The 19,586-nt window shown below is 41.4% G+C and overlaps 1 protein-coding gene across 4 annotated transcripts; it reads right to left on the bottom strand.

Moving 5' to 3' along the window:
• Positions 1-1,161: 1,161 nt before the first annotated feature.
• On the bottom strand, positions 1,162-17,647 carry TCP11L2 (t-complex 11 like 2). Of its 4 annotated transcripts, none has more exons than XM_083802618.1 (12): positions 17,304-17,647; positions 14,832-14,962; positions 14,092-14,131; positions 12,800-12,969; positions 11,359-11,491; positions 10,285-10,405; positions 9,362-9,582; positions 8,679-8,815; positions 7,500-7,687; positions 5,937-6,118; positions 4,331-4,503; positions 1,162-3,751 (listed from the first exon to the last, which is right to left on the bottom strand). In XM_083802618.1, the coding sequence occupies exons 4-12, from the start codon at positions 12,933-12,935 to the stop codon at positions 3,507-3,509; spliced, it is 1,536 nt and encodes a 511-aa protein (XP_083658744.1). In that variant the 5' UTR covers positions 12,936-12,969; positions 14,092-14,131; positions 14,832-14,962; positions 17,304-17,647; the 3' UTR covers positions 1,162-3,506. The 4 variants fall into 4 exon arrangements, with proteins under 4 accessions (XP_083658744.1, XP_083658745.1, XP_083658746.1 ...); XM_083802619.1 differs by lacking the exon at positions 17,304-17,647 and adding an exon at positions 16,663-17,156; XM_083802620.1 differs by lacking the exon at positions 14,092-14,131.
• Positions 17,648-19,586: the final 1,939 nt, after the last annotated feature.

Genomic DNA, 19,586 nt, shown 5'->3' on the forward strand with positions numbered 1-19,586 from the left:
CGGCCTTGTCGGGTATTGCTCTTCAGCATAACTTCGCCTTGGTGCTATTGCAAGTTGTTCAGAGCGTTTAGAAATCAGTCATTACAAAAAACTCCAAAAAGGAACCATTTCAGAAATCCAGTCATGACAGAGTGGAAGTTGGCATTTTAGGGGTAATGAATGTAGTCCAAGAAACTTCAGGCTTTCAGCATGTCCCCAGCACGTTGTATCTGTGCACGTGCAGTACCTCTAGCGCTTCACAACCAGCCAAAACAGGGAGTTACTCTGAATAATATGAGGAGCAGCTGAGGGAGCTGGGGTAGTTTAGCCTGGAGAAGAGGAGGCTCAGGGGCGACCTTATCGCTCTCTACAGGTACCTTAAAGGAGGCTGTAGCGAGGTGGGGGTTGGTCTATTCTCCCATGTGCCCAGTGATAGAATGAGGGGTAATGGGCTAAAGTTGTGCCAGGGGAGGTTTAGGTTGGATATTAGGAAGAACTTCTTTACTGAAAGGGTTGTTAGGCATTGGAATGGGCTGCCCAGGGAAGTGGTTGAGTCACCATCCCTGGAGGTCTTTAAAAGACATTCAGATGTTGAGCTTAGTGATATGGTTTAGCGGAGGATTTGTTAGTGTTAGGTCAGAGGTTGGACTCTGTGATCTCAGAGGTCTCTTCCAACCTAAATGATTCTGTGATAATGCTAGGAAAAGCAACAGTATGGATTCATCAGCCACCTTTAATGAAAACATTATCGATGGATTTTTATTTGTCCATGTCTTTGGCAAGCCAAATAATTTTTTGGTAATATCAGCTATTAGGTAAAATGTTCCACAGCTAATCTACATACTATTGTAAAAAAAAAATCACCCCCACCCAGTACATGTATTTTGAACTGAGCACCTTTCTTTGATGCTCCTTCTGACAAGGACAGCAAACACCTCTTTGTCTTTATTGCCACTCACGCCTCTGTTTATGCATTTATACCCTACCTCATCTTCCAGACTGAAGACTCTTAACTATTTAGGTATTCCCAACAGCATAGCTATGATTAAATACAGATAGAGGATATAGATTAACTTTGTCCAAGAGCCAGGTTTAATGGAACAACTGGTTAGTTATTTGCACAACTAGATTAAAACTACTGATGCAATTGAAAAGTTACAGAAAAAGAGACAAGCCACAATGTATTAGTGCAGTCCTTTATCTTCCACATTTAAAATAATCCATTACATTTAAGAAACAACTCGCATAAATGACTTTTCAGGACAATGGTATCACAAACAATGCATACAAAACTTCAAATATTTGCATTTCAACGAAGTAAGCTGCTACAGAATGGCATCTTGTTTCACAAGGACAACTTCAGAGTGGAGGCAAGTGCATTTCAGCCACAGTAGCATAAACAGCATGCACAACATGACATTAAACAGATGCAATGTCCATGTTTGAAACATTAAATAAAAATTAAGATACATTGAACAAGCACTTGAAACATAGGCCATGCTATAAAATGCCCCAAAATTAAACAATGCATGTAATGTATTATTATAGAATGTTCATAGTCACGTTAGACATGTTCTTCCAATGTTCCTAAGATGCTGTTTTGGTTGAAGCTCAAAGTAGTTTCTTCCAAAGATGTTATTTCTAAAGATGTAGCAAATCACTAAGACTTAATCTTCCGTAATTGCTTTGGAAAACCATTCTCCTCCTACTGATTTTGAATTGCATTTCAAATTTTCATATAAATTTGAACAAACCTGTTTTACCTAGTGGCACAATTATTATGTTCTAAGAGTTCCTTTCTCAGGTTTTTCAGGCTTCAGGAAAAAGGTCCCTTCAAAATACATACTCTGCTTCATTTTGTGCGATGTTTTTACAAGGGATAGAACAGAAGTGCACTAGAGCAATTTATTTTCTAACAAGGCATTTTGAAGAAAGTTTTTCATATCATGTGCCTGTGGCCAAGGTCCTTGGACACTGAGGAACAACTGACTATAAGTCATTTCCCTTACTAAAAAAAAGTACACAATTCTGTAAAAATGGACTACAAAACCACAGTGCTGGTAATGCCCTTTTTTAGACCTTTATGATAGACATGATATACATTACTAAATGTCTATACACAATTTGTGTGGCACATTAAACTTCCATGGGCAAGTTTTGTATCAATAAAAATAGACATATAAAATGTTAAAAACAAGCTATTTATCTTGTACCACATGATTTTATATATATATGACATTTTAAAAGGACCATCATATAATATATTAAATGATCATTTTCAAGTACATTATGATTCAATTTCATAGACAAGAACGTGTCTATACTAAGTATTCCAGCAGTATCTATTACCAATAATCTGAAATATGCAAAATAAAATTTGTAAACTTAGAAGTTTACCTCTATATCTCTCAATTTTAAACTTACTCAATTTCTGTATGCAAGATTCTTGTCTTAAATGGGAACAAAGTATCGGAGTATAATCTGCACAAACTTTGGCACAAAAGCCAAAAGTACTTCTCACACAGACCCAGTGAGAATGAATCTAATGATATTTTCAAGAATGACTAGTAAAATTTGGGTTTCTGCTTTGCAGACACAAGAATATCCAAAATACATTTTGAAAAACTTAGGCCCTCAACCAATAGAATACAGAAAGCAGAAAGTGAAATCATTCTGCTGTACTCTAAGATCACTCTCAATGTTAAGTGCTTTTGAGAATAAAGGTCAGAATGCCCTAAGTTAAAAATACTTAATACCCATTAAGATCAAAGATCAGTATGTACACATATTAGAGGTTAGACTTAATATCTGTATGACCTCCGCTAGATAAATATTATATACAGACATTTGCTTCCCTACCCCAACCCCATGGCCAACATGATGCTTAAGTGTTTTATCTTTAAACTCACCATTACAGTTGACAAGTATTGAATGTTCTTATTTAAAAACAGTGAATGCTTCTTCTGTAACTGCTATTCTCAAAAACAGCTTATAATACTGGCATTCCTTAATGTAACATAGGCTAAGTTCTAGTTCCAGTAATTGCAGGAGTACCAGAAGTTGGCCTAATATGAACCTTTTTTCCTTCAAAGTCTTCTCAGAAAGATAATAGTTTTATTAGATGTTGTTCTAAAAAAATACAATGTAAGCATAGTACATTTTATCTACAGTTTTGTCATCTCATAACTGCATTGCTATATGTAAATATATTCTTAAAAAACATTACGGTTTAATGGTGGAAAAAAGTATTTTGCCAGCTCTTTCCCACTGCAAATCGTAATAAATGCTTGCCTTGAAAGGTAGTATTTCACTATTACAAGTGGCACAATCCATTAAACAGACTTAGTCTAAAATATATATATGTAGTTGAAATTAATTTCTTTCCAGTGGATTTCAGAAACTATCTGCATTTTATAAGATGTTTCATTAACAGTCACTGGAGTGGTCTCTTCAAGCTGGGGAGTCAGATCACCTTGTCTCTATTATGAAAACTGAAGGTAAAAGAAAGAGGTACAGAAATAGATTTTTCAATTGGTAGGTGCTTCTGTTCCTGTTTTCCCTATTGGTGCCTCAGGAAAAAGTAGTTTCCTAAGTATGTTTGCATAGAACGGTCCATACACTTGTTTATTAAAGTTTACAATGCTTGCATACTGAGATCCAACAAATTCCATTTCTGTCTGAATCACAGAAAGGCCTCCTGGCACAGCAGGCATACACTTCTGGAAACTTGGAAGAGCAAGCAAGCTTTTCATGAATAACTGGATCCGTTTATCTGAAACATAATATAAAGTATGCTCAGAACAAATGTAAATGCAAGATGAAACCATACTCACTTCACAAGCACCCTGCACCTCAGCACAAGAAGAAATCCAACAATATAGATAATTATGCTCTCCCTTTCCCAAACCTATCTTGTAGAGTGAAACACGAAGTTTTTGACAGCTGACCCCTGCAAGGCAGACAGAGCATAAATCTGTTCCACAAGTTAGTGAGTCCACTTCCTTTTAGTGGAAAAAGGAAAACACACGGGGTTTAAACCCAAACTGACAGAAGAGAGATGAGTATCACACACATTTTCTATGTTCTCCTCCAGAATTCTAGTATCTCTAAAGCTTGTTTGCAAGGACATTTAAAATTTCTAGCTACAGCTAACCATGCTCTGCAGCATACCAAGAGCACAGCTCCCCAGTAAACAGTATTTCTTTACTCTTTTGACACAGTATTTTACTGCAGTAAACAAGTGCTTTTTAAGCATAATTAGACATCTGGCTGAGATTGCAGGAGGTAAGTTTTAAACTTAGCAGCTTATACAGACAGACATACAGTAAGATAATTATGTATTCTTACTAACCGATCAAGGAACAGACAGGATTATTCTCTTCAACAATACTAGCAATTTGACCCATTAAATTATTCTGCGTTTCTGCATTGAGAGTAGGAAGACCTCTTTCAGAGAGAGACCCATTCACTTTGCTGCAAATCTGGACACCAATAGCATTCAGAGCTTCCTTCAAATCAAAAGTTCTGGAAGAAAGAGAAAAGCATTAACTTCTATGGTTTCTGTCGCAGTTTCAGGTGAACTCACTCATCTCCTTTTGCTTTTGTTTTCAGCCTGCTCTCCCCAGTGAGAGAATATAAAGTTATTTGTTCTTGCAGATGTGTACTTCTACAGATACATGAGAAATCTCCATCTGTAAGATAAGGATACTAATTGGGATTCAAATGGGAAAATTCATTTTAAGCATACAGCAGTGACACCAATTCACTTTGACCTCATGCTTACATATTCTCCAGGGCCAAATTCATAGCATTTCATGAGAAAAAAAGTAAAATAAGTTATTCTAAAACACTGAGACACCATGAGACTTGCTTGTAGTGCAAGTTGCAGCAGTATTAGCAGCAGCCAAATAACTTGAACTACCTAGAGTAAGTTTGAAGCTTTGAAGCAACTGGCAAAAATGACTTGGTGAATGTACTGCCACAGCCTCTCAGGTATTAGAATAAGTCCAGTCGGACTGGATCAACAAAGATCATTGAGCTTAACTGGATGACCACTTCAGGACTAACCAAAAGTTAGAGCATATTAAAGGCCTTACCTAAACACTTCTTGAATACTGACAGGCATAGGTAATCAACCACCTCTTGTTACAATGTATGACCACCCTCACAGGAAAGAAATTTTTCCTATTATCTAGTCTAAACCTCCCTTGATGCAGCTTTGTGCCATTCTTATTCATTCTGTCATTGGTTACCAGGGAGAAAAGATCAACATTTCCCTTCCTTGGGAGTGGTAGAGCAGTGAGATCACCTCTCAGCCTCCTTTTCTCCAGACCAGCCAACCCAGGTGTCCTCAGCTTCTCCTTGTAGGACATGCCTTCCAGCCCCTTTACCAGCCTTGTTGCCCTTCTCTGGATGCCTTCAAGTACCTTAACCTCCTTTTTATATTGTAGAGCCCAGAACTGCACACAATATCCAAGGTGAAGCTGCACCAACACTAAATATAGTGGAAGAGAATCACCACCTATGCCTGGCTGGCTATACTGTGTTTAATGCATTGTAAAATGCACCCTTTTGGTTGCAAAGGCACACTGCTGGCTCACGTTGAGCCTGCTGTTGATCAGCACCCCAGATCCCTTTCTGCAGGGCTGCTCGCTAGCCACTCAGCTCTCAGCACGTACTTGTGGCTTGTGTTATCAAGACCATACAAGTGAACTTTAGGGCTAGGCTCCAAAGTCTGCAAGTTATACCATCAAGACTAAGATTTCATTAAAAAAACTTTGAAAACATGTGTCACACATAGTGGACTTCCATTGTATAGGACTTCAGATAGCACTAATTTTCATCTGTATCTATTATCAACAAGCAGCAGCTATGAAATTTGAACTGTTTCCAAGAGTTTTCAGATCCACTTGGTATTTCCTGTTAAAAAATGTGAGGAGTGATAAACAAGGCCTTACTTCTTGCTCATGCCTTCAAGAAGAGGAACGGAGACCCTTTTCAGTTGGTCAGCAAAATCCGGCACATCTACAATTGCTGCACCCACCATATTGTTTGTTATGAGGCAAACACAAGCTATTATTTTTAATTGATTCAGCTTTTCTCTCAACTCCTGAAGACGAACTTCATCTGTTATTAGAGTCTAGAAGCAAAACAGTAATATCAGTTTAGGAATATGGAGGAAAGAGACAGGATTTAGTCACGAAGCATGAACATTTTCAATTAACAAATATAAAAAGTCAGAATAGACAGCAGCCGAAGCATTCTGAATATGAACTACTGCACAAAGTGGCATTATGAGTACCAGAAGTCAGTCTGTGGTAGGGAAGAAAAGTAATGCCTCCAGTTCAGAGGACACTGAAGAAACTGCTTTTTATTTCTCTTCATTGCTGACAGCAATTTGTGGCCAACAGTTCAGCCCACAATGTCAGATGCTTGAAGAATCCAGGGGACATGGAAGTGATCAGGGTTACAGACAAAACAGTCTTCTGGATTCAGCTGTCTTTTGAAAAATACCATAATTTGCAACTGATGGGTAGTGATGAACAACATGACAAGCCAGTTTAACCAGAGCAATTTCTGCAAGTCACCTATAACCTGCTACAGACAAAAAGCCAGCTAATCATACCAAAAATGTAATTCCCACAGCAAGATCTGGTTTTGTGTATTTTTTTTTTTAAGGTTAGAAAGAGGTCATTCTATCAAATCCCCCCCACTGAGAAGCAGGGAATTAACACTCAGCTGTTTGTCACAGTATGAAATTACTACCAACCTAGATCCAGAGGATATCTGCATGTAGCTCTTATTCAAAATTGTTGAAAGGAAGGTAAAAGAAAGGTAGTGTCCCTTTCTTCCACTGAAAGGGCACACTAAGAGCATCCCCACATAGCTTGCAAGTTCTCTGCCAAGCCACTAACTATAGCTAAAATGCCCACTGCAGTTGATAATTTTAACCCTGACTGAGGGCCAATTTCAAGCTGGCTTTATTTAAAGCGGCAGAGGTCAGTAATCAGGAGCAGGAGGAAAAACTTACTGATTCTTGAAGCAGTAGTTTTTATGCATTGAGAAAGGGTGAGTATCTACTGTAGAGAGCATGACATTTTTAAATGATTCTGCCTGAGCGTAAGAATGATTCACAGCTTGATCCCACCAATCCCTGTTTCTGCTGTTAGGAAAACCAAGATGCCACAGACAGTTCTCTCAAAAAGAAAGCAAGCCAAGTGCTGTCAGTACAAGGCCCAGCCTTTGGCCATGGCTAAGAGTACTCCTAGGGCAGAGCTGGTGAGCTATGACTAGATAAAGAGAAAGAGAAAAAGCACCCTGAACTTTTCTAGTTGATGACTTGCCTATCTCATAGTTCAGAAAGTGAGACTAGCATATACTCTCCAATTTCCTAATTTACTATTCAGAAGATTAAGAACTGCAAGAGAATATTCATTTATTGTCATTAATATCAGGATTATTATGCTGCACCAATGTTTTCTTTATAGCTAGAACTCTGAAGACGCTGAAACGCTTCTTACCTCTGGAATTGTTTTGTGGTAATCCCATTGTAACAGTTTCAAGTAGCCATTGTTTAGCACCAGTGTAGGACTAATATTTGATTTAGAACTATGATCAGCACCAGAGGATGATGAAGATTCATCAGAAATGGATGACAGTTCATCTTCTATTGATTCCTTTATCCATTCTGTTGTGAGATCCAGAGCACCTATGCATTGCAAATCAGATTTATTGCATGCTTCCATCAGAATATGCAGTAGCTTAAAGAAGAGTTATATACATAAGATTAAAGTATTTCTAAATACTGAACATAGTGGATGCTAAGCCTTCACAGAAGTCAGTCTCTCCTTCACTTTTCACTGACCATCCACTGATCACCTTCATATTCTAGCTAGTTTACATGAACTCAACAATAAATTGTTAGATTTCAACAAAGATTTTCTAGGAGAAAAAAAATTAAGTCCAAGACCCCAAACCACTTTTTCCTCTTTCAGGGAGGCTACTTATTTGTTGGGGCACAGGACTGGAAAGAAGAGGTGAAAAAGTATATTAACAATGAATGAAAGCTTTTAAAGAGTTCTTTGACAGGCTGCATATATAAACACTGCAGACTGTAGCAGTAGCTCAGGGTTCCCATTTTAGAAACCTCTGCTTCAGATGTCAGTAAGCTTACTTTTTCTTTTCCTTTCAAAATGTTCTCTTAAAGACTGCTTAGCAGTATTATACAAGATCTGTAGTAGTGGATCAAGTTGACCTAAAGAAACTTCTCAGAGCCTGTTTATGAAAAAAATATTGATCCCATCCCTTCCAGCTTTCAGGCACATTGTTTTTCCTTGTTTACCTCAGACTATCAGATTTTCTGGCTACAAAAGAGAAAGTCTCACCTTTCAATATGTAGGGCTTCTGCCTCCAGACAGTAAAGAGCCACTGTTGTTTTTTAGATACCAATCAATTAGACAAGTACCAATTTGTCAGAAAACACCCCAGGTAACAGATGAAAATGCTTAAAAACAGACTAAGCAATTAACCATTGGTAGCTTGCTTGTCAAAGAATTTTTTGTATTACTTTCTTCTTTTCCAAAGAAGAAATTGGAATTTTCCTCTAATTAACTGTAATTGAGAGATTTTATAGCATGTCTTTAAATAGTTTTTTTCTTCAAAAAAGGAAAGGTTTAAATAAAAACCAGCATGATACCTACTTGGTGTTTCTTCAAGAATTTCCTGGAATTTTGTTCTTTCATAGTCCACCAAGTTACGCTGAAGGTATGGTCTAAGGCACTGAATTGTATAATTAGCCATATCCATTTTCATCAGGTCCAGAACATGGAATATTTGTCTGAAGAGAGAAAGTTTAAACAAAGGTAATTAGAATAGACTATTGATTTTAAGCAGTATGTGCATTAGCACCGTAAGCCCAGTTCTGGGAGAAGGAGCCTCCTTCATTGGTATCACAGTGTAGCAGACAACATTACTTATTTACCCAGATACCCAAAGGATGCAATAAGCAGTTCAAGGAGGAACAGTAAGAATATGCCCTTTTAATTTTGTAAGGATGAACAAGACCAAACCAGCTGTCTCAGAAATGCATGTTATTGTAAGAGTGCTTTTTTGTTGTTGTTCAGTGACATAACTATTCAGAGTTGGTAGTTTTAATCTAGGCATTTTACGCATTAAGATAGACATAATATTCCAGTCACAGCATGCCATAGCACCACTCCCCCACCTGTAATGCTTCTGCTGTACAATTTTACTTTGAAAACTGGTATTATGCAAATTGCCACCACTGAAGACTAAGACTTTTTCCCCCCTTCTTCCACTGCCCAGTATGCTCTATCAGGCTAGAGACTTCCCCCCCCCCCCATAAAAACACCTAAATACCAACCTCAGCAATTCTACGATGTTGTCAGTTGCTTTTAACTGTTTTATATCGTTGTCTCTTATTGGAGCACATAACTTTCCCATAGTATTGATGATATAGTTAGCTAGCCCATGAATATCAACAGCGTTGTGTTCTGCCTGCTGTCTTATAAGATCCGTATCTAGAACTTCACAAATTTGATTTTGAATCCTGTTTGCTCCAGGAGTCAGGAAGGAAAGAAGAATCTAAAGTAGGGGGGAAAAAAATGAAAAGCTTATCAATAAAAATCAAAGCACTTACTTAACATGTTAAAGTAATATTAGTGTCAAGTATATTTAACTGACTGTAACAAGATATATTAAGGCTGGACATCATCTAAAGTAGCAGGAAAAAGACGTATTAAAAAGATCACAGTACAGTTCTGCAAAAACACTTGAAGTCTGTTGACGTGCTTTCTGGTTCACGATGAGACTTTCAAAAATCTTAAGTTAGTAAATGCTTGCTCTACAGGACAGCCTCCCCATTTTTGGAATACTTAGTATTGTGGGAGGAGTGAAGATTTGTACGTTCTTTCTTGCAACAATCACGAGGGAATCTATTTGGGCAGGTACAATCACATTTATGCTCCTGGTCATGCACTGAACTCAGAATGTAGCCAAACAAGCTAGTAGAGGTGCAAAGCTTTGAGAAAAGAGCTGACTTGCAGCTAACCACCCTACAATGAAAACTGATTGGATGTGCCACTATGTGTGTAGCCATATTCACTGTTAATACAAATATATTTTAGACACCTGTTGCTACTGTAGTTCTGAGTAATCAGTTTCATCTTAGAAGTAGGAACTCAAAGGTGTTGGCTTTTTTGTAAGTTAACAGACCCTTTGGTGAAATAAGAGGCTCTCAGACCTAAGCTGCAAAAAACAATATTGGAGGGGGAGAAAAAAAGTTACCTCCTTTATTTCCTCAAAGAGCTTGATAGCATGTTCGTATTCCGGAGGATCTTCATTCAGTTCCGATTCCAAATGATCCCAAAATGCCTTATGTACAATTCGTTTCACTGTGCCTACTAAGCTGTGGAATAATTCAATTACAGACAGAGAGAGAGACTACTAAACAGCTTTCACCCTTGGTCAAAGTGCTTTAGGTTAGCCTAATGACTTTTTGGGAAACCACTCATTGACAGTCATCACACGACCTGCAACACTATCTTTCTTGTGCTGTGGATCATCAGCTAAAACATGATTTACACTAAGAAGTCTCTCCTAAAACACCACTTTAGTAAATGGTGCTAGCAATCCAGATTTAGACATACCTTCCCTTTTTCCTTAAACATGTACTGATTCACTAACCTTGTGTGTTAGGTGCAAAGTTTTAAAAACTCTTCTTTCATACAGCCAATTGTCACTTAAGGGATTTGTACAATTAAAAACCTGTTTGTCTTCTACATGTATTTTTTCCAGAGGAAAGATGAGGTTTGTTTTTTTAAGTCAAAAAGGTCTACAATCAAGAACATTTTAAATACATACATTGGGGTACTTCTCATGTCTTCTGAATCTCCAGAACTTTTGCATCTCTTCTAGTATTAGAGATAAGCTTATGATGAGCTTCAACTTATCACCATAGGACCAAGATGCTACTATAGGTTACATAGAAGCCCATCATTTCATCTTTTCCACAGGACTTGGAACTACACAGAAAAGAACGATGCTCTTCATCTTCACTATGGCAATTGATATGGCATTAGCCTTTTACTTTCCCCTTGATATTTAAAGACAGAGCATCATATTCTCCAAGACGGCATATCAACTCAGCTGGACTACAAAGTTTGTTCTGAGCAAGATAGCTGACTCCTAGAGTTGTTATAAAAATCCATAGCCATTCAGAAATGCAGTGGGTTTCTGTTGCCTTTTTTTTGGGGGGGGAAGTGTGTGGTTATTTTGGTTTTTTTTTCTCCTTTAAATGCTCCTTCATTTCTCCACTCTTCTCAACCCCAGTTTTATCTTTTGCAAAATTCATGTTCTTACCTGTTCTGTGGAAGGTCTTCATGTTTTATGCAAAAATTTGCATTTACAGCAATTTCATGAGCTAATGTCAAGTCTGTCAGATTTCTTGCAGCTGCCATCAGTTCATCAAATGTAACCATCTTGGGAGGACTTGCTGATGGAACAAATGTTCAAGTCAAAACACTATAGTAGATGAGTGCAATTGAAAGCTTTATTAAAATTCAGCAGCCTTGCATGAAAGTAACAAGGCAAGAAATATTGTTCCTTGATAACCGGACTCTAGTACTTTAGAAGAAACAAGCTAGGATTACCAGACCTTTATATCTTCTTAAAACACTAACTTAGGAAACTCCCAGCTTATCGGGGGTGTGTGCACACGGGTGGGTAATACCACGTAAACCTCATAACATTTTGAAAAGCAGTTTCATATTTTCACATCTTAACTGAGGTGGCTTTTTTCATTTAAAAAAAGTGATCTTATACTCCACAGATTTTCTGTAGACCGTTCTATAAAACTCAGAGCAAAAGCACAGGCAGTAACAGATACCAGATTTCCATTATAATCCTGAGCACATAACAGCTACGTCATGCTTTTATTGCCTGTAAAGAAGGTTCTGAAGATACTGACTTAAGAACCTCTCACTTATGTACCATAGCAGATTCATCATAAGTTATACTCCCTTTCCACAAATATGTATCAAGAATGACAAACTTTAAAGTGTACTTGAAAGCAGGAGTAAGTTTCTAAAACCCAAGCTTCTGAACTCCCAAATTCTCCCATTTAATTTCTGTGATTGTCCTTCTGTCATTACCAGTCTTCAGAAGCTTAAAGAACCAGCTACCAATTGCAGCTCCACTAACATTTTAATATAAGATTTCACTTATACAGGTGCTAAATGAGTTGTGTGTATGATCTGAGAATGCTTACAGATATGAGCATTAAGCACATTTTAACCAGAGTTTTATTTATCAATGCTCATTCAAAATACCTTCCCTTGCGTAAACATGTTTTCTGTTTGATTCTGGCATTTAATCAAAGAATAAGAACTATAGTATTAACTTCCTGTACCTTTGTGTAACCTGTAAGTTAGTTTTATAATAGATTCAATTTTTAACTGTAGGGACCAAACAGAAGAAACCCACTCTTTGCACATGAAGTCATACATAGCTGGTTGAGTGGGAGACTGCTACCATCGTTAACATTAGCATAAGGCTAGGATGTCCATGGTGGCTCACTCTCCTTAAGCTTTCTGAAGGGAAGCAGCACACAGGAAGCCCCCACAGGTACAACTATTAGTGGTATTCCACTTAAAGAGATGCACTGCTTCATAGGCAAGAGAAAGCCATGACTTTCTCTTAACACTCTTAAACACCCGCAGGTTCTACCTGCTACGTGAAAGAAATAGGATAGGTTAGCCTTCTGTGTCTCTGCATAGCCCAGGTAAGGTTGAAATATGCTTACAAGCTGGGGAACTGGGTTTGCTTGAAGAATCACTGGTAAAGCTCTGTCTTGAATACTCAGAGTCACTCGAAGAAGCTGTGCTTTCAGAGAGGCGTGAAGAATCTGAATCACTGTTCTGGTCATCGCTGAGAGGCATCGTGATTCACTTTAGCTGATACAGTAAACAAGACCTGAAAGACAAACACACAGTTCACAAAAGCAGCACTTCCTATGCTTTTTGATTCTCAAAGTTGGGTACTGACCATTATACTGTGAACAAGGAAGAAGTAGTCACCTTTCCGAAAAAGTGTTACAAAAAGGATCTGGCTTGACATGTGCAGAATCATGCAGTTATTAATGACACCTCTACTTTCTGCTGTTTCCTACCTTACCGACTCTAACATAACCATTCTGTAAACTGGTTAGATTTAAAACATAAAGGACCACCTACAGTAAACCCAAAGCTGCTTGCTGTCAGAATGTTGGAAGTTCTCGGTCTTTAAATGTAAAGGCATTTCATTTCTCATGGTATTACATCATCCCACCACGTGACTTCACCATCAAGTAATTTTTAGCAATTAGCTTCTTTCCACAAACAGACTGCATTGAGAGTACAAACTCTGAAGCAAACAAAGAGCTCTCTAAGGAAGAGCAGGCAAATAATTCAGAATATTAAGTTTCTGGCAGGGCATCTCAGGAAGCCTGACATGCTGCTTTAGGTGGCTCTTTGCTCACTATCAGACTGACAATGGCATAGACTCAATAAATACTCCTCCAAGGGAGAAAGTGTTTTAATTCAAACAGCAACTCTGAGCCTCTAACACTACATTCAGCATATGTGACAACATCATGAGAACTATCATGCTTCATTGTGCTTCTGTCTACATCAGGAAACTGCCTCCCAGGCAGATAATCCACAACTACAGAGAATTTGGACAGCTGCATAGTTCAATGGAGATGATTAATAGTTCTAACAGGAAGCAAGAAATACGTTAATGATCATATTAAAATGAGAAACTGGAAGTCAAGTCATAACTACTCCCAAAGGAATTTGGCCCAGATTCCAAAAGTAGCTGTCCCTCTTTGGTTACGACCACAAAGTATTCTGTAGCAAGTATTCTGTAGACTTCATTAAGAGACACAGCCAGTAATGCTTCTATCAGCAAGTTTAAGATGTTTCACTTCCGAAAGTCAATGTACTGTAGGGTTGAGAGGTGGACAAAAGGGGATGAGGATGAAGACTTCTTTATGTTGGCTCCCAGGAACAGCGTAGCATGTTTGATTTCTTGAGTACCAGCTCATGGTGGACATACCTTTAGAACTTGTTGAGTTATTCCACTGATGAATACTTCCCTGTTAATTGAGATGATTAACAGTTAAGTGTTTGTTTCCTCCTCCTCTTCCCCCCCCCCAGGAGGAAAGAAGATGCATTCGAATGCCTTTTTGCTATAATGTTAGGCTGGTTCTGTCAAAAGACTTGTATCAGCAAGAACAGCTGACAGCTTATCAACTTACTGGAGAAGCCAGTAAGAGACTTTTAATCACTGTATAGGAGGTCGTAGGTTCTAGACTTACAGCTTTAGCTGTGATACTTATTATAACTATTATTAGAAGTGAAAAAAATCAATGTTCTAACAAAATTGAAAACAAACAGATATTTGAAGCAGTATTGTCTAGACAAGACAGCAAGTTGCAAGAAAACCTGGAAAACCAAAAGGCTCTGAGATTTTTGACTTGGAAATTGTATTTGTCTAAAGTTACAATTACAAATGACTCATGTTCATGTTATGCAAGAATCAAGCTATTTCTTCTAGTAAAATCTGTGTTACAGATCTCAAAGCTAAAGCTGACTAGAAACTACTTGTGATGAGTAACCTAAATGTAGGAACACTGCAGGTTCCTGATATGGAACTGCTTACTTATAGTAATCCTACAGAGCCTGCAAAATGTACCTTAAACCCCCAACTGTTGCTTCTGGATCAACACCAGAACACACTGTTTCCAGGCTTTAATCATGTAAAAAGCCTCTTTATGCATACATTAAATAACTAACCTTCCAAAGGTTAATGTTGCATGTGGTCCATTGGAAAAAGTGATTAGCGTTGTTAGACGTGTACTGGCCCAAAAGGTCTTGTAAATCCCTCGCCTAGTAAGAGCGCTTCAAGATGTGTCTACCGCTCAGGTCTAGGTATTAAGAGAACATGGAAGAGATCAAACAGCGATTAAAGAAAAATTCTCTCACAATTTATACATCATTTTAAGAACTTTCACTTCACCTTATGATAATTCTAACAACAAATATTCACATCAGCAATATTCAGATTTGCAGAGTACTCCTTACAGAAGTACTAAACCAGCCATGGAAGCAAGTCAGCATTGCCATTTTCTATCACAGTCTCATGCTCAAGACTAAGCAGTTAAGGTGGAAATTAAAATCCTGTATACATTAAGTCTTCATATGGCACTTCTAGCAAAGTACCTTTCGGCAACAAGTCCTTGCATCTCCAAAGCTATTTATTACCTATTTTGATGTACTGAGACCATATCTGCTCCTACAATAGGTGCACATATACAGATAGCAGACATGCCAGTAGAGACCTTCAGAAGATTTTCTTTAAGTTCTAACAATGCAACATCAGATGGCACATTGAATGAACACCACAACCTTTGCCATGCTAAGTATATTTCCTAGTAGCGTGCCACAAATGGAATGGTGAAGGAAGAAAACGGGTGTATTCTGCAAGTTCAGAACATTATTGCTAAATTCTAAGTTTAAGAGAGAGAAGGTAGAAAGTACATTAAAGTAAACGCAGGTGAATACATAAGTCTGGATGCGCCATCTACAGTTTAACTATGCTGCACAACAGCTAAAAAGGATAAAGGAAAGAACATTCATTGAGAACATCAAAGAAGTAACAAATCAAAAAGGGCTCTTCTAATTAGTTACAACAATAGAGGACTGAGTTACTTAGTCCTTTCTTTATAGCATACACCGAAAGAGCTCTGCCTTATGCTTTGGTAGATAGTTCAGAGCTTCTCAGAAGTTACTGAGGGCCAAGTTCACATGTAACTTTAAGTGTAGATTAATGTAATTCTCGAGTAAAAATATTTCAGAAAGCCCTTTAGCCTTCCAGGACTTCTTTGTAACTCACTACCTTGAATAAACATTACCAACTTCTTATTTCTAAGTTGCTTATTAAGTATTACATATTGGGCTGTTGTTTTAATACAGCGCTTAACATCCTGTTCTATTATCGGGTTGGCCTGTGGTTACAACCTGCTTTATCCCTCCTGCACTAAAAACAACTAAAGCTTACTTCGATACTAGGTTTGATACACTGGCACTAGACTTCATTACATGGCATGCTTTCAAACTTTGATCAGTCCCATTTTGCAGTTTTTCAAAGATAACCTCTACATGTGAGACCAAGCTAGAATACCTTCTACATGTACAAAGCATTAGTCCCTTTACTTTTTTTTCCTCCACAAACAAGTTTCTAGTTAGTTTAACAAACTGTTGTGGATTCTGCTGCTGTTTGGACAGCCGTGGATTACTCCGCGTAGGAAACACGCTCTGAATAATACTGCAGTTGTCTAAAATTGTCTTGCATTTATCTGGTCACCGCTTTGCCCAACCCGACCACTTTGGGTGTGACCACGATGACAAAATTAGATTTGGAGAACACACTTCCTTTATTCCTGAAGGTATTATTTCGAAGCACCTGGAAGAGTGAGCGAGTTTGTTTTTTTTTTTTTTCCTTCAGATAAGATCTTCTAGGAAAGTTTTTCCACAGCCCTGCTTTGTTCACAGAGACCTCCATCCCCGTTCCACCACCACAAAGGCCCCCATTCTGCCCGTGCCGCTGGCCTCCTGCCCTCCCCACCTGCAGGCTGCCACCGGCCGGGCTCAGGTTTCCCCCTGACCCGCTCCAGCTCGGTCGCGGCACCCGGCCCGCGGTCCCGGGGGCAGAGGAGGGCCCGTGCTGCGAGCCCCCGCACCCCGCGGCTGGTGACAGCTCCCAGCGGCGGCTCCTCTCCTTCAGCTTCCTCCCACCGAGCCGAGGGCCCGGGACCGTCCCGGCTGCCGGCGGGGAGCCCCGCAGGAGCCCTCCTCCCCCGGCCGGCTCCTCCTCCTCTTCCTCGGCCGTCCCCGAGCAGCTCGCAGCGGCTTGGCACCGGCCGAGCAAAACAAACAGCGTTTCCAAGGCCGGGCCGCGGGAGGAGGAAGGAGGGAGGAGGGGAAGGGGGGACGAGCTCTGCCTGCCCCGCCGAGGCGAGCCCGGCCGCCGGGCACCCCGGGGGGGGGGACCCGGGGAGTGGAGCCCCGGATCCGCGCTGCCGGCGAAGCCCCGGGGCTGCCCGGGCAGGGCAGGGCAGTGCGGGACAGCCCGGAGCGGAGCCCGGAGCGGAGCCCCCCGCCCCCCAGCCTGCCCCCCGCACCGCAGAGCGGCTGCCCCGGGCAGCTCGGAGCCGCGCTGGCCCCGCGGTCCCGGTGCCGGTCCCGGTCCCGGTGCCCCTCACTCACCGCGCCCCGCAGCTCGGCCTCCTCCAGCGCCGCGCTCGCCGGGGCTTTAAACGCCCCCCCCCCGCCCTTATGTACCCGGCCCGGGCTGTGAGTGCCTTCCCCGGGCGCGACCATCTCGGGCGGGGCCGTGTAACGCCGTCCTGCCCACCAGCCGCTAGGAGCCCTGGCGATTTAGGTCCGTCCTTCCCTTCCCGCATAAAAACGGAGCCGGTCCCCGCGCTGTGCCCCGACCCGAGCGGCAGGCGAGGAGCAGCAAGGGGTGACGAGGGAGAGCTCTTTCGGGGCTCCCCCCCCCAGCGCAGAATGGGAGCTGCCGGCGGGGAAGGGCCGCCCGGTGTTTACGGAAGAGCCGCCTCGGTCCGCGCTCACCCTGCCCCTCCCCGGCGCGGGGCGGGGGCACCGCGCTGAGCCCCGCCTCTCGGGGCCGCTCCGGCCCCACAGGGGAGGGAGGGTGGGCACGGGGGAAGGGGCAGCGCCTCAGGGCAGTATTGCCCCCTCTCTGTTCATTTTGCTACCCAGGAAGCTTTAACGAGCTTTCCCTGCCCTCCCGACCGTGGGGGTGAGGCCCCCCGCCATCTTATCCCCCCCCTTCTCCTGCCCCCCCCCCCCCCCGCCATCTTACCTCGGGGCAGCTGCGCTCGGGTCCGCGGGGCGTTCAGTCACCCATTGCTCACGGCCGTGGCATTGCGAGGCCTGGTTAGCAGCCGCTGAGGAACGCAGCATGAAGCACGAAAGCGCTGTCATTATAAATGCCTCGCTGACCTCAGGCACCCCGCAGGCTCACGCACCCCCAGGTGATGACCCTGTCAGGGTCATCGCCGAGTCCTGTCACAGGGGCTCTGTGCTGCCAGCGCCTCGCCTACCGGGAAACTTGGAGGGCGAAACGCTGGCAGTCATTTCTGGGGCAGGTACTCATGAAATCAAGCCCTGCTCGTCGTGAAGACACAGAGCTCACCCTCCTGCAGACACTTAGGTCATCATTAGCACGCGTGACAAGAACTGTGTGGGATAGATACTGTGTTCACGTAGACCAAAGCCCGCTGTAGGTCCTATTAATTCACCCTCTGCTATAAAAGCAAGGTTATATGTGGGGAATGCAGGTTGTCCACGCGAGTGCCAAGGGTCCTGCTCCAGCAGGAGTGCTTGCTCGCAGAGATGCAGAGCACCTGTCAGCCCTGCTGCTTTGCCTTGAGTCCAGCCGTCAGAGACATTAAATGGGATTAAGTTCAACAGGCTAATCCGCTTGGTTCCATACGGAAGACGGTATTTTAAATAACCATTTGTACTACTTTGCCCCAGTTTTTGCATGTCACGTGGCAATGACAATCAGACAAGCTCATACGAGCTTTGGAGGAGACGGTCTGTGACAGCCTACAGCTGGACAACCTTGTGCAGGGCTGTTTTCACTTCCAAAGACATTGTTTATTATCTGTTCCATCCACTTTGGACTGCTGATGCCCTTTGTTAGTTAACCAGCTGTATCATCTAAAACTGTACAAATAGTACTTGGAGCAAACACCAGGGCCACTCTGGGTCCATTTTGTGTACTCCCTCTGTGAGCCAGCAGTTGTGGAAGCCTGTGGTGCTCAGTGGTTCAGCCTGCACATGGGGGAAAAGGGCTGCCCCAGCCTCACCAAGTAAACTACCTTCTAAAAATGTTCCAGAAAGGGATGGCTTTAAAACATCATTTAATTTTAGCCACAGCAGTGCCTTTCTGCCACAGCACATTAGCTGTTTTGGAGACCACTCTAAAGTACCTAGCTTTCTTTATGGCTCTACAGAGAGGCAGAGACGTCTGTACGTATCACAGAGGCACTGAGGACTTGCTTAAAGATTCCAGTTCAAAAGCCAAGAATAAGTTAGACACTACAGTACTCAGCACTTAGCCACCTTTTTGGTTTCAGTTCCTTCACTGTCCAGAGACAGTGAAGCTATAGGCCGCTATATAGATCTTGAAATAAATTACCTACTGTGGAGATTTGCTCCACAGAGAAATGTCACTCATTTCTTATCGTCTGCGGCTTCTGCAATGTCAACCAGGAAAATAATTTTGCAGCCCTTAAATTTGTTCTAGTTAGTTAAGAATATCAGTGTCTGCATCTTATATAGGACATGCAGGTACAAGTTCAAAAGTTAGAATTGTGTCTCTGTTTGGTCTTAATTATTGGCCTTTTGTTAGAGAACCACTGGTATTTGAAATGAAGGACTAATGTGTGCTCAGCCTTTGCAGCGAGTTACATCATAACTTTTCCTTACTGTTATCAGTAAAACTAGCAGAGGCAA

Source organism: Anser anser (genome assembly GCF_964211835.1).
Source record: "Anser anser genome assembly, chromosome: 1".
NCBI lineage: Eukaryota > Metazoa > Chordata > Aves > Anseriformes > Anatidae > Anser > Anser anser.

What these genes read in the sequence shown, in the direction of transcription:
- TCP11L2 (XM_083802621.1), bottom strand. Translation starts at nt 12,935, where the DNA reads ATGCCTCTCAGCGATGACCAGAACAGTGATTCAGATTCTTCACGCCTC. An exon ending in GAAGACCTTCCACAGAACAG is followed by an intron (nt 10,406 to 11,358) that starts GTAAGAACATGA and finishes ATTATTCCACAG; the next exon opens with CTTAGTAGGCACAGTGAAAC. An exon ending in ACCACAAAACAATTCCAGAG is followed by an intron (nt 6,119 to 7,499) that starts GTAAGAAGCGTT and finishes TTTTGCTTCTAG; the next exon opens with ACTCTAATAACAGATGAAGT.